Below are 14,156 nucleotides of genomic sequence, written 5' to 3'. Positions count from 1 at the left end.
TACTTGTACCGCATGCCTTTAAAAATATTATGCCCATGCTTATCGCAGCGCCTCCTCACGAAATAAGATGGTACTCAGCGTCCTACAAATGTAAGGCGGAGATTTAAATGGAGAAATGAAAGAAACACCACACGCATGAAATTCAATTTCAAAACTAACTAAAAACTACATTTATAACCAGCATATTATTTTCATCCAATAACTTGATTGAAATTATTTATTCAGCTAAAAAGTAACTTTGCATGTTTAATTCTTTTTTCTTAAGAGCATCTTAAAGTAACTACCCATTAGTTAAAAGAGATGATCCAGGAAGAATTAAAATTTTAGTCAAAAATTTCTGAATAGGTTTGTTAAAAATAATGGGCCATTTCCGGAGATCTTCATCCACACACTCACCAAAAATTACTCTATAGAGATCGAGGAAAAGGGAAATGGATCAACTAATATGTGGGAGAAGGAAGAAATTTCCCTTTAACCCACTAAAAATTAAATCCAGGCATTTGAATGCTCTAATTACATTATTCTATATCTTATATTTTCCCGGTATTAAGAATTGAAAATGACAAAAAAGTTTTAAATAAAAATTATGAAAACTGAATAAGTTCTTATTCAAATGAAAACGGAAAAATTTCATTTTGTCAGGAGTGTAAAGAAAAAATTCAAGTAGTTTTACATTTTCTCTTCAAAATGGCTTGGAATTTTGCCACTTCCAAGATACAAACAGATATCTACTTTTTATCACCTACTGGATAGTTACTTTTTTAAGTGTTCCAATGACACCCCACCTCAAAAGGTATAGATGCATGAAATGGAAATTTTTCAATATTAATACGAGAATTAACCTCACTCCCATGCCGCGTCATAATTACAGCTACACTGCCTCCTCCCTTACCCAAATAACTCCAACCACCACCTTCAGCATCCCAACCTTCCTCACCCCAACCACAATCACCCTCTCCCCATTCTGTCCTGAGCATGTATATTCCAGGGCTGTTTGCTAGTGATATTGGTGACTGATGATGCCGTAAGACAGTGAAATACTTAGTACCTCAAAATAAATTCCTTGGAAAAGTACAAAATCTTTTAATATAGATACTAAATAGTTCCACAAAGTCTGAAGCCATTGTATATATTTCTTGTACCATTTTCTCTCATATTTGGTTTAAGTTTGGATACAAATTTACAGCAGTGTAACATAAATGTGTCTCATTATGGACATACCTCACATGGTAAAAATCATCCGACAACCTCTTTATCATAAATGTTCAAGGTAAAAAAATAAATTCTTTCTTAATCCTTGGAAACTTAGTTTGAGATTCCAGATTGATACGTCACTGTTCTCAATGAAAATTATTCTTGCACCTTAAGATTTCAGGTTGTAATTTGATGGATCCACCAAAGAGGTCAGATGAGCAATTAATCTAATGATGGGATCTCAAACACTATTTAATATAATTAATATTTGGTATTCCACCATTTTGATGTGTTGATGGATACACAAACTTAATCTCCCTGCATTTCTTAGCCTCACCTAACAAGACGAACTGACAACCCACACATAAACCTTCTTCAATGCCACACATATTCTACCTTCCTTCATTTCCTCCAACATGCCTATCCTTTTCCTTCCCCCACTTCACTTGCTCTGTTCTCCCCTCAATCACAGTCTTAAGCATTCTATTGCCAATCCAAATGCTCTGCATCCACCTTCCCTGCCTACTTTGGAATTTTCCTGTGAATCCTCTCTCCTCCCCTAAAATGCTTAATACTTCTTTGTTTGCTTTCCTCTCCATCCAGTTTACCTTTCTCCTCACCCCCACCTTGACAGTATCCAACCTACACCTCTCATCTTGATTCAGTGACCAAGTTTATATACCTTGCAAAACCGAACTTCATATCAAAATTTTCCTGAATCTTTTCTTAACATCCTTATTCAATTTATCCCGATTTCTTTATGGACTCAGAAATGATTGTAGCCCCTTGGGTGACTGGCTAACTAAAGCTTGATCAACCCCAATCTTAACAGACTTAATGAATTCCTTACTGGCTCTCATTCCTATCTCCAGTTCTTCCCATTAACTTCACACATATTCAACATAAAAGAGCAGGTGACGATGGGCGTCCCTGTCGTACTCCCCAGCCTACTATACCCATTGCCTGTGCCAATAGTTTCATTTGTAGCTTTCAACATCCCTTTTTGGAGATGCTCCCATATTTCTTCTACTTCATTACTCTCCCTGTTCTCTCTCATAAATGTTTCCACCACCTCCTAGTACACCTTCCTTTTCATCCAGGTTAATGCTTCTACACTTAATATCCCCATTACTCTTGATTCTGATGCTACACTTCCTTAGCACTAAATTATGGTCTGCATCCACATCAACCCCCGGGAAACTGTGAAAATTTAACATGTTGTTCATAAATCTCCGCCTAACCACAAAAGTCTGATATCTTTGTGAATCACTGGGAATTTTCCACACATAACTTTGTTTATTGCGATGTTTAACCTGCCGTGGTCACATCACCTCACCTTCTTTAAAAACCTGAGTTGAGCTGGGAGGTGTGACCTCAATGGATTAAACCAAGTGTTCATTATGATTAAGCCCCATCTCCTGCAGAAGTCTATTGCTTTCTCCCTGTGGTCATTTTTTGTTCCTATACCACAGTCTCCTACATCACTACCATCTTTTTCTTTGCCTGCCATCGCATTCCAGTTTCTATCATTATCAATTGTCCTTCCAGGAATATCCAGAATTATTTCCACTAATTGATCGAAAGCCCAGGCAACTCCTTCCTATGATTACTTGATGGCATCTAGACCATAACAATGATCAAGTTTATCGTTTAGATTTTACTCTTACTAATGATATTCTATCACTCATCGGCTCTAGGTTTACTATATTTCTTCTTACCTTTTTGCCCAACACTACTGCCAACCCTTGATCTCTCTCTCCCCATCCATTGAATATTACTCAATCACTACTGTTAGAGTATACCCCACTATCTATCTATTCTGAGTCTTCTTCACTGCTGCCGCCATCAATTCTGTCTTGCAATAATTTTGTATGATGACAACTGAGGAATCTTGCCTTGCTGGGCACAGCACATAACACAGTAGGTTAGTCCCATAATTGCCATGACTCATTCTCATAATTTTTTCCATCATACCATAAATAACCAAGATAGTTTCTCATTGCCTTCCTCAATAGTAAATAAAAGTTTCTGGTGTCACTTGGTGGAAATTCTTCATATTGAACTTAATTAAAACACTTAGCTTTTCCTCATAAAAAACGTTTATTTACGACCTAGGTTTCGTTATGGTATAACATATAGATATCATTTGACCTGATGATGTTATACCATAACAAAACCTAGGTCGTAAATAAAAGTTTTTCATGAGGATAAGCTAAGTGGTTTAATTTTAAGTTCCTCAATAGTGTTTTTTACTTAACGCCATCACTCAAATGGCTCTCCCAATGTGTTTAGATGCCTTCGCAGCAGCCTCACTGTGGAACACATAGTGTACTGGCTACCTTTCATCTGGTTCCTACACTTTGACCTATCTGGTATGGGTGATCCTAACAGGAACAACGATGGTTGCTTCTGCCTGCACAGCACCATGGGTCATCAAAACACAACACGAACCCTTTCACTACATCCATGGGCAAGGGATTCTGACATAAATCTAATTTCTTTCCAGCACATCAAATGGTTTGAGACATTTTACTAATTTTATCCATCTTTGATGCTCCCAGCAAATCTCAGTTGTCACCAAGACTGCACCAGCTCAGCATTGGTTTCTCTAGGGAATGCTCAACAAGGAAACTGTGATGCAAATCTGGTAGGTAAATCTTTTTTTATAATAACATGATGTACAGCAAGTATGAAATTTTTATTTTCCATCACAATAATAAATATATCTTATATTTTTATTAAAATATAATTCACATTAGCAGTATTATACAGGTTCGGTACAATCAATCATCACATTAAAATGGATGCTATACGGTGCCGTCTGTAGGCATGCTAAATAACATTTGGCCGTGCATGTTTCTTTTTTATTCCCCAAAGCACAACATTCTATATTTTTATCTATGTAGCATTCCATTTGAATAAGCCTAATATGTACTTAGTATAAAAATAACTGCATGCAAAGTTGCTATTTTACATTTTCTTTAGCAGTTACTTGGTTTGAGAAAATGTTTATCCGTGCAAATATTTCTAGCTTGTAGTCAATGAAATATTGGAAGCTTTGGAAGATGGTTCATACTGATTGAGATTATATAGTTCTAACCGTCGAATGAAGAATACACGCAATAGAATGTACCAAAATTTCACTGGTCCATGGACTGTCAACATGCATACCACATGAAACTTTTACCTTGTTATCTTCAACAACATTGAGAAAACTATGTTTTCCTTTTTCAAATATTGGGCACATGGGGTGTGAACATGACTTTTCTCTCAGCATTGCCACTAACATCAAAGCTTTCAAAAAAAATGATTCCCCTTGCCTATACATTTTCCTCATTTAAATCATTAAAAAAGAAATCTGCTCTAAAAATTGTTTTCACTATCCATCTTCACCAAATTTCAAAGAATGAAATGGGGTGATGTAAAGGGTTTATTGCTTGGATCGCAGCCAACAGAGTTACAGGCTTTAGGACCTTCATTTCCTCAGACATAAAAAAGAAGGCTAAAACAAATTCAGCCTCCCAGATTTATGATCACTTTAAGTCTTCAGAAAGAAGAAATCATTGAATCCTCTAAGACTTAGATGCACACCAACTCCTACTGAATGCCTTCTTTGGTAACCAAAACAGCTAAGAGTGCAAAGAATCGTTCTTGCATGTAATAGACCAAATAAAGGATGCAAAATAAGTTATTGCCTCCCTCTTGATGCTTTTAAGGAGTTTGAACAGACTTAAAAAAATCACCATCTTCAATTTCCATTGGATCACTGACATCCAACAAGTTTCATTACATATTCCTAGTATTAAGAGACATTTGAAAATGACAGACCAGTTAATTATGTTGATGAAATTTTGGGTTTAGTAGATGAAACCGACTTCATTTATAAGTGTAATGTTGGCCTTCGTCCAAAATGCTTCATGCAGTATTTCATTGAAGTTGAATATGTCCATTTAATCATTGAATAAATATTAATGAAGTCGGAGCATAACAAAATATTTACCAAAATAATTATTTCAAAATTCACGTTTTGTTGCGACAAAAATGTGTACACTGAATGAGTCTATGGATAGACCACTATCAGTTTTAATCACATACATTACATTACCATGAATTAACAGTTACTTAAATGAATTAATGGACTGATATTGGGATATTTCACAATAAATATGGGCCTGCAGACATGACTGATAATGAAAAGTGAATATCCAAGGAGGATGGTAGTGGCAAAAATGATCATACGTTATCACTCTCATTACTTTTAAGATCAAATAAAGGTAATGCATACATAATGAGAGTAATATTTACAAAATGGAAAAGGGTAGGGAGCGTAGGGAGGATGGAGACATCTGACAATGGAAAGGTACATATCAAAGAGACATCTGACAATTGCAAGTGGGTACATATTACGGAAATATTTTGAGTCTGACATCCCAACCTAGTCAATCAAAACACTTTCTCTCAGGATGAAATAAAAAGAATGCAGTGAGTATAAAAACAACATCAAGTTTATTTTTCCTTAGCACAAAGATGAGAACATGATGAAAACAAAATGAGAAGGGATGATGATCTTGCCTCACAAAAACACTCAACCATTCAAGTCAGCCAATGGCTATGAAGATGGAATTTTAATTCAGAATTGATAACAAGGTCAACACGCATTGTGTACACCCCTCCTCCACCACAACGGCCATACAAAACCCCATTCTTGTCACTTTTAAAAAGTCCAGGAATTGCAAATTTGCATCCCTCCCCTCGGCTTTGATAAGATCAGCATGATCACTCAATGAGCTTCTTGGCCTTGAAGAAGCGTCGCAGGTAGAGTCCCTGCCAAGTGGCCAACCCAAGGAGACAGCACACGCTGAAGATGCTGAAGTAGAGCACACGGCTGTTGGTAGACTCTGGTAGTGTGGGAGAGAGAGAAGCAATTAGACCACTGGTGAAATTCACAATGGTGCTTGCAACGTAAAAAATTTTCACAGCATTTGTGTAGTCTGTGGTTACGAAAAAACTGGAACTCAGGGAATCGAAACCAGAGAGAGCCAAATTATGAGAAAGTTGACTTAAAATATTTATGAAAATAACTATGTGAGCGTTGATCATTTTAAAATTTCAGAAGGAATGGAGAATACAGTGATTCTCAATCAATGGGGGAAACACGATGGTGCAGTGGCTAACATATTGGCTTCCCACTGAGAAGACCTGGGTTCAAAGCCTGGAGATGGCAGATATTTTGCAATGGTATCTCAATTCCTACTTAAGGTGCTTTGTGGAGAGCACTTTGAGTGAGTATGCCATCCTGCCTTCTTTTAAGGGTAGGTTAATGGCTATGCTGGGTTTCTTTTGACCCTTCCTCATTTCACATCTATCTCTAATGACACAAATGACCTTAGCTGTCCGTCAACTCCCCTAAAACTACTACTATTCAATCAATGGATTGAAATTCACCAATCATCAAAAAACAGAACAAAATGAATGTATTTGACCTCCAAGCAACTCTTGAAAATTAAAATTATTTATGATAGGTATTTATCAAGATGAGACAGTAATCTATAAAGTATTTGTTCTTATCATGGATCTGCAGTTCTTTAAAAATGGTCTTTTATGGTGTATTCAATTGCGTAAATGAGAAAAACAAAATCTTAATAAATTGATTTAATGTTTTTTATGGATATTAAATGTTTTTTACGGTCATAATGCAAATTTTACCATTACTTTTGCATCTGTTACAATTCCTTACTATAAAAATTCGTTTTAACTTTTGCCTTATCATATGATAGTACGATTCTTTTATTTTGTTTGGTGCTAGCAGTGATTATTTGAAGATGCTAGGAAGAAAATTTTAAGTAATTTCATATAATGAAGGGTCCATTCTGAATCTGGGAATTACCATCGCGCAGGTTGGCTTGTTGAACAACAGTTTTGCCCAGCTCAGATAGTTTGTTGATCGGAAAATGCTATTTCCAAAAACTCATAAAAGAAGTGGTAGAAATAATGAAAAATCCAAATAATTTCAACCCTGAGGATGGCTACACGCTGACTTTGATGTGGGAAAGTATCATTCTACCTTACCACCAAGGAACAACCAATCAGAGCACTCCGGGCCAGCCAACATCTCCTATGCATAAGAGGCCAAATTGCTACCAAGATCCCCGAGACCTGAAGATACCTGCAGGACTGGGGGCAAAACTCTTGTCCAACAAGCCAACCTATGCGATGTTAATTCCCAGAAGCAGTATGGAACTTTCATCAGAAAGATATCGCGGAAGGTTTGAGATTTACTTAATATAATATTTTACAAATTGATATATTAGTTTCCAACTTTTAGACTTAACATCAGCTTAAACTATACAAGAATTGTTCTTACTTAGGACCCATTCAGTTACATTCCTGCTTTTTATAGAACAAGATTTTCAAAACATCCCCTTTATCCCATGGAGAACTTGCAGGAAATTTTAATGAACATATTAAGCTTGGTATGCAAGTACATGCATATGAAAATAATTAAAAGCATACATAGTCATAAAAGCTGTTTTTTTAATGTGGTTATAAATCTACAGTTGCGTGGCTAAGTTATTTTTTTTAAATATGTTTTCATATCCATCATCTCAATACTATTAAATTGAAACAACCAAATTAGTTTCTTTTTCCCATTCACCATTTATAGCCCACCAGCTGCTTATGCAATAACAGAATAATGACCTAAGTCTTACCTATGGGGCACAAATCTCTATCCTTTGTTACAATACCCTAAACAAGAATTATTAAATGGTGATTGCTGGCACTCAGCAGGCATCGTTTGGATTCTTGAGGTGAGGACCAGCCTCGGAGTGTAGTGCCCTAAGACCGTAAGTGCTTCAATGGCATTACTTTGGGGAATTCATTTATATTCTTCCAAATAGTTAGGGAAAAGGTCAAACGTGGTGTTGTGTCAGCAGTCCCCACTTTCTTGGGGTACTAATAAGTGAAATTTTTTTATTAGAGAATAAAATATTACATATTGCTCCAGGAAATGGTGGGAAAATATTTGGATTTTTTATTAATATGGAAGTTAGACATGAACCCAAGTCAGACCCATTTAGATGTCTGGAATATAGGATTTACACATGAGAAGTCTCATTTATTAAGGTTAAGAAGTTCAAACTATGGCAGCAAGATTTCCTCAAAATAATAATTATCTAGTTTCACACCACCATGTATTTAGGAGACCTGAGTGGCCAACCATCACAGAAAACACATCAAGCCTTTGTTGAATATTCCTCCAAGATAAATCCCTATCATTTCAGAAGTTTACTTCCACTGAAATGGCTCCTTTAGTCTCCTCTTTAATGTTTATCACGCTAATTTCATAGGATTTTTTTCAATGAAATCTGGAATTCTATATAAGAGTAATATCATTTATCAAGAATTAAGGTTTCCCTCTATAACGATAACAGTGTTTGTTCATCTGTTTTTAAGTCTTCCTTTCAATTCCTCATCCCTCTCCGTGGGGGGAAATTCCTGCTACCTGCAACGTTGGGTCGCATTCCCTGCCTTTAACAGTCTCCTCGGGGGGTAGAGTGTTTTGTGGTGCATGTACATGTGGTAGTGATGTTTCACATTCTTGCTTGTTGTGTCCTGGCTTGCGTGTTGTAGGATGGCTTTCGTGCTGCATCCTGGGGTGCAGTTTTTTAGTTGTTTTGTGGTATATGTGTTTGCATGAGTGTTGGATGAAGGGATTTTTGCATGAGTGTGTGCCCTGCTGTGGGTGTAATTTTCCATGTTGTTTTGCATGTGGTATTGTTCCTTTTTACGGTTGGTGACCAAACACCCCCCATCACATGCCCTTGTGGCGGCTTGCGGGGTATTATGTAGATGCAGATGAGTGTTGGATGAAGGGATTTTTGCATGTGTGTGTGCGCTGCTGCGGGTGTAATTTTCCATGTTGTTGTTTTGCATGTGGTATTGTTCCTTTTTACGGTTGGTGACCTAACACCCCCCGCCACACACCCTTGCGGGGTATTATGTAGATGTAGAACAGAAGCTTGCCTGCCCTGCTCAATTGCCCACCTGAATTAGCTCAGGATAGGTGGTGTGAACTCACCGTTTGTGTCCCTCATCTCCTCCTCCAGCTTCCTCATGAGCGAGAAGTCTTGCACTATTGACTCGGAGAGATCCTCCAGTCGCTTCAGCTCCACTTCCAGCGGTTTGAGTTTGGCAGCCTCACCCAACTACATGCAAGGGAAAAGAAAACCTGACCCTCACAACAATGATGCAAGAAAATGCTCGGCAATGAGCACTTGTCAACAATGTGAGCAAGTCAACACTCCCCCATTCCGGAAAACATGCACAACCAAAACAACTTGGGACACTGCTGCACAACTCTTTAAATCTCATGCAATTTAGTATGTGTGTCCTGATTTATGACAACCAGCAGTTGGAAATATTTCACTGCCACTTCAAAATTAAATATTGAAATGTTTATATCTTTGCATTAAACTCATTATTGCATAATTTCATCTTGTGCGCTCATTGTTTTTCTCATTCACATGTTATGTGCTCACGATGTACTTCAACAAACAACTATAAAGACATTGCAAATGAAACAGTCAATGAATTTAGAAAGAAAAATGATTGTGCATACTGCATCTGGCGGGGCCTACAGCTGGATCCCTAAGTGCCACAATCTTTACAGTGTCGTTGCCATTTGGGGGCACTTTAATAAGAGATGGGCAAGCCTTAAAAAATACTGGTCCATTTTTCATTAAGTATGCCCTTTAAAAATTACCTTACTAATCCAGAGAGATTTTATTAAGTGAACCACTAACTTACTTCCTCAATATTTCATTTTTCCTATAAGATGCTCAAAATAAAAAATAAATCCACAAAAAAATAAAAGTATACTTACTCCCAAGTATAATTTCTTAGATCATGTGAAATAGTTCACTGGCATTTAAAAAGGAAATGCAAGCTCCACTTCTTACTAAATACAATAAAATACTTGTACTTATCCAGAAGTGAAGAGGGAAATAACATTAATTCAGCAAGAGGATATTCACCTGATTTCGAAGAGTAGTAATCAGAACCACTCAAGACCAGCCTTTAATTGATAGAATACAGTGGATAAATGATCATCCAGTAGGAGTAGGAACACATTAGCACCATGAATGCTACAGAAGGAAGATGCACCATTTTGACTTATTATGTTATAAGTCATGTAACTAGATTGCAGCATTTTCATTCTCAATGTTCTAAGAAACTAAGTACAATTTATGAGGCATACTGAGAGGAAAAACAACTTATACTCATTGGAAATATGCGGAACATTCTGAGACACTAAATTCATTTGCGAATGGTGAAAAAACCTGTCATGAGCCTTGCTTTATTGTGATATCTGTACTGCCTTCGTACAGTCAAATGAAATCTTTCTTTACTGTACCCCTGCTGTGGCTACAAGCACAAATTCATTGACTATGATCATGTTCCTGTGAAGCTTAAGTTCACTTGGAAGGAATGCTACAGAAAATAACATCAAATCTAGGGTGTATCATGTAAAACTTTGATTCCCATCACCTTGGATGCTGGAGGTTAATGAGGAGATGTAGGTACTTAACAGATGCATCCATAAACATATGAACACCCAAACAACTACTCTTGTTGGTACCCTTTCCCCCTTGAAACTGGCAAATAATCATTCAAATACTTGCTTTGATAAAACACCCTATCCTATTAATTGATTAAACAGACAAATATGACTTTGCAAAGTAACAAAATTGCAACTACTTATTGATGCAAACCCAGGTGTCATCTACCAATGGGTAAAAAAAGAAGACCCGCCCATCATTTTTTTCCGTACAAACAAAAGTATTCTACTTCAGTGGGAGAACCGCACCCCCAGGAAAATTAATGCATACAAATATGTCAGGACATCCAATTCTGGTAATAAGAAGGGTACATATGTTTGGCCTGTGAAGTAGCAATAATGGCCAGAGGAGCCAATTGTATAGCAAGTATGTTGTACCCTGTTTTTACAGGCTCAAAGATGTACTTTAAAGAATTTTTCTATGGCGATAGGATAAGCTGAATCTGGAAGGTAATAAAATCAATGGAAATTAATACCAGGTACTTTTTTCCTATTCTTATGCAATTTAACTGATGTTAATTTAGTTAATCTTCAAAAACATCTTTTAGGAGCAAGATATTACTGTCACAAGAAAATATTAGGGTTAGAGCGATTAAAAACGTAAAAATTACTTGTTTCATTCTCTAGATCAAAATCTTTCACAACAATGCATAATTGAAACTTTCAATTCCACAGTAAATACTTCCATCACACAACATTAAAATAAAAATGGTACTAATTGATTTCCTATGCTGCACGGAGATATATATACGTGGGTCGTCGTAGCCCAGGGGTGGAGCGTTAGACCACAGACCGGAGGGCCCGGGTTCGATTTCCGGACACCTGGTTGAAAGAAGTATTTATAGATAGAAGTCGACAGCCGGGCACCACCTCTCTAGGCACCTGCGGCTCCACCCAAGCTATGCGATTTTTCGGGTACCAGATCTTACTGTGAAACCATAACCGATACAGGGCAAGAAATTGCACCCCCCTGGCCTGATGTGTTAATTTCACACGCCGTCGGGATTTGTACTGGGTGAACTTTACCACCACCTGACCAACCGACCTTCGGGTTGATTGCTGTGTTTATGGTTAAAATATATAAAGATTTTGCATTAATCCCAAATCAAAACTATGTCATTAACAACGTATTTTATAAATGATACATATAACAATGGACACGATTACAGACACCCAAGCCTATGGTGGAGGAAAACCCAACTAGGCGGGAATCGAACCCGCAACTTCTGGGATTTCAGACGAGGGTGCTACCCCGCCGCCACTGGGGCCGAATTTTAGTTTTCTTTCTACCCTCAGGTAAGTTGATCACGCGACATAAAATAAGTTTTCCTTCAGCCATCAAGTATGTTCATCACGAGACTGATGAAGGCTAACAATTTAGTTACAGAAGTTATGAGTGCGATAATCACTAAGTATTTGATATTTTATTACATCTCTTCACTGAATTCACCTGAAGTGATAAAATATACACGGTAGCATCAACCATTAAATCAGCACTTCAAAAAATATTGTTTAAAGTAAAATGTACAAAAATGAGCAATCTGTGAACAAGAAGAAATAAAAGGTTATCCTCAAGATAGAATTATTACAATTAATAAGTCCTAAAAATTCATTTGTGTTTTTTATAAAAACAACGTTAAGTGGTTAGACGCATGTGCACTATAAGACATTAAAACATCAACTCAACTGTAAACAATTTCAAGACAAAAGCTGATCATGCAACTATTTATCAATATTAAGGTGATTAAAATAAATTTCAAGGGGTGGTTCAACGAAATAAAAAATTAATCAGGCAACTTTACCGCCTGTTTCCGGAAGAAGTTTCCACAGCCCAAACAGAAAGAGAGAGGGAATAAACATTTAATAACAACGTCATAAAATAAAAACATTAAAGAGAGAACCGAGGAATATAATGTTATTGAAGTGTAGCTTACCCCTTCGTAACTTTTTGCCTCAATACCCCTTTTCGTCACCAGAGATACTTCTTGTTTCATTCCTCTTTGAGCTATAAGTGGAGAAATAACAAAAAATATTAACTTCCTGATGGTAATTACCATTCACCTGCTAAAAAATTACTAGGAACTGACTAAAACCTCATTACTTACAAGGAACACGGGATGTGAAGCATATTTCAAACGTGTCATAAGTTTCGGTGACGAATGAAAATTTTCCTTTAGAAATATCTTCCTTCTGCGAAAGTATATGCCCTTTAGAATCCCTAACCTGCCAAAGAGAAAGTGATGCAAAGAATGTCAACGTACGGTATTAATAAATGCCCAATAGCAGTATATGAAACAATCGTAACAATAAACAAGTTGATGTGCAATACTATCCAAGTAATTAACTTAAGTTGCAGCGATGGTATCTTACAATATAGTCCACTTTTTGTCCTGGGGCATCTGACACTTCATATTCTCCACTCATGAAGACATTCGTCTGCAATTCCTCCTTCAAACATTTTTCGGAGTTAGGATGCAGGTGAAACATAATACCATTTACTTCGATTGCCCATAGTGCAATAAATATATTCAAAAGTAAATAGAGATCCATTGTAAAATTAGAATAAATGTGCGTTACAAGAGCGCGGAGAGATTACGTGTTACACATACTTTACAGGCAACATCCATTGCCAAATCGTCATTTCCGGTCGCTGACGTGAAACAGAAGAAGAATGATTGGCGTAATCTTCGAAAAAACCGGTAAATTGAACGAAGAGGTGAGGTAGGAGCGTTTGTAATGTCTTTTTTTGGGGGACGCGGTCCAATTTTCCTCAAGCTTATCTTGTTTCATACGTTAAATTTCATGGATATTTTAGTGAAATGTAGCTCATATATCCACCATTGATCATGGAATAATCTTTAAGTTGGCTCTGTGCTCATTTTTAAAATTTGATATGCATGACATAATTCTACTGTATGTGTAACATGCGGGCATAGTTTTTACGCTGCACAGTTAATCTTCCAGATCATAGTTACGAACTTTGCTCCTCGGTAGAGGAGCTATGCTACTCTTTCAAAAATTGGGATTTTAAAAAATCCTGCTCCTTCTTGATCCCGACGATGCCAGATTTGTGAGATTTCGCTTTATTGTGGACTCCTAACGGATTAGTTGAAGGAACTAATTTCCCTCTCCATAGAAATGGATTAATATGAATGTAACTTATTTCCTGGTTTCGGTGATAATCGTCTGATAAAAAAAATATTATTGATGCTGCTATCTTCCTACATCAGGTATTCACAGGACAACAATAAGTTCTTGTTGAGGAATTAAATTCATGGAGTAATAGAGGTTGGGTATCGAATAATTAGTGTTTTACACATTACTTCTTTATTTATGTGCTTAC

The 14,156-nt window shown here is 36.8% G+C and overlaps 1 protein-coding gene across 1 annotated transcript; it reads right to left on the bottom strand.

The window, feature by feature from the left end:
* Window positions 1-5,677: 5,677 nt before the first annotated feature.
* Window positions 5,678-13,446, bottom strand: bai (Transmembrane emp24 domain-containing protein bai). The gene is made up of 5 exons (XM_071591513.1): window positions 13,184-13,446; window positions 12,919-13,036; window positions 12,748-12,818; window positions 9,275-9,401; window positions 5,678-6,092 (listed from the first exon to the last, which is right to left on the bottom strand). The coding sequence occupies exons 1-5, from the start codon at window positions 13,361-13,363 to the stop codon at window positions 5,971-5,973; spliced, it is 618 nt and encodes a 205-aa protein (XP_071447614.1). The 5' UTR covers window positions 13,364-13,446; the 3' UTR covers window positions 5,678-5,970.
* Between the last annotated feature and the right edge of the window lie 710 nt (window positions 13,447-14,156).

This window comes from Hetaerina americana, unplaced genomic scaffold (assembly GCF_022747635.1).
Source record: "Hetaerina americana unplaced genomic scaffold, ioHetAmer1.1.p SCAF_48, whole genome shotgun sequence".
In the NCBI taxonomy this organism is placed as follows: Eukaryota; Metazoa; Arthropoda; class Insecta; order Odonata; family Calopterygidae; genus Hetaerina; species Hetaerina americana.
Note: the sequence above shows the minus strand (reverse complement) of the source record. Positions and strands in the feature narration are given on the sequence as shown.

What these genes read in the sequence shown, in the direction of transcription:
- bai (XM_071591513.1), bottom strand. Translation starts at nt 13,363, where the DNA reads ATGGATCTCTATTTACTTTTGAATATATTTATTGCACTATGGGCAATC. An exon ending in CTTCACATCCCGTGTTCCTT is followed by an intron (nt 12,819 to 12,918) that starts GTAAGTAATGAG and finishes CTCCACTTATAG; the next exon opens with CTCAAAGAGGAATGAAACAA. An exon ending in AGGCAAAAAGTTACGAAGGG is followed by an intron (nt 9,402 to 12,747) that starts GTAAGCTACACT and finishes CCTTGCATGTAG; the next exon opens with TTGGGTGAGGCTGCCAAACT.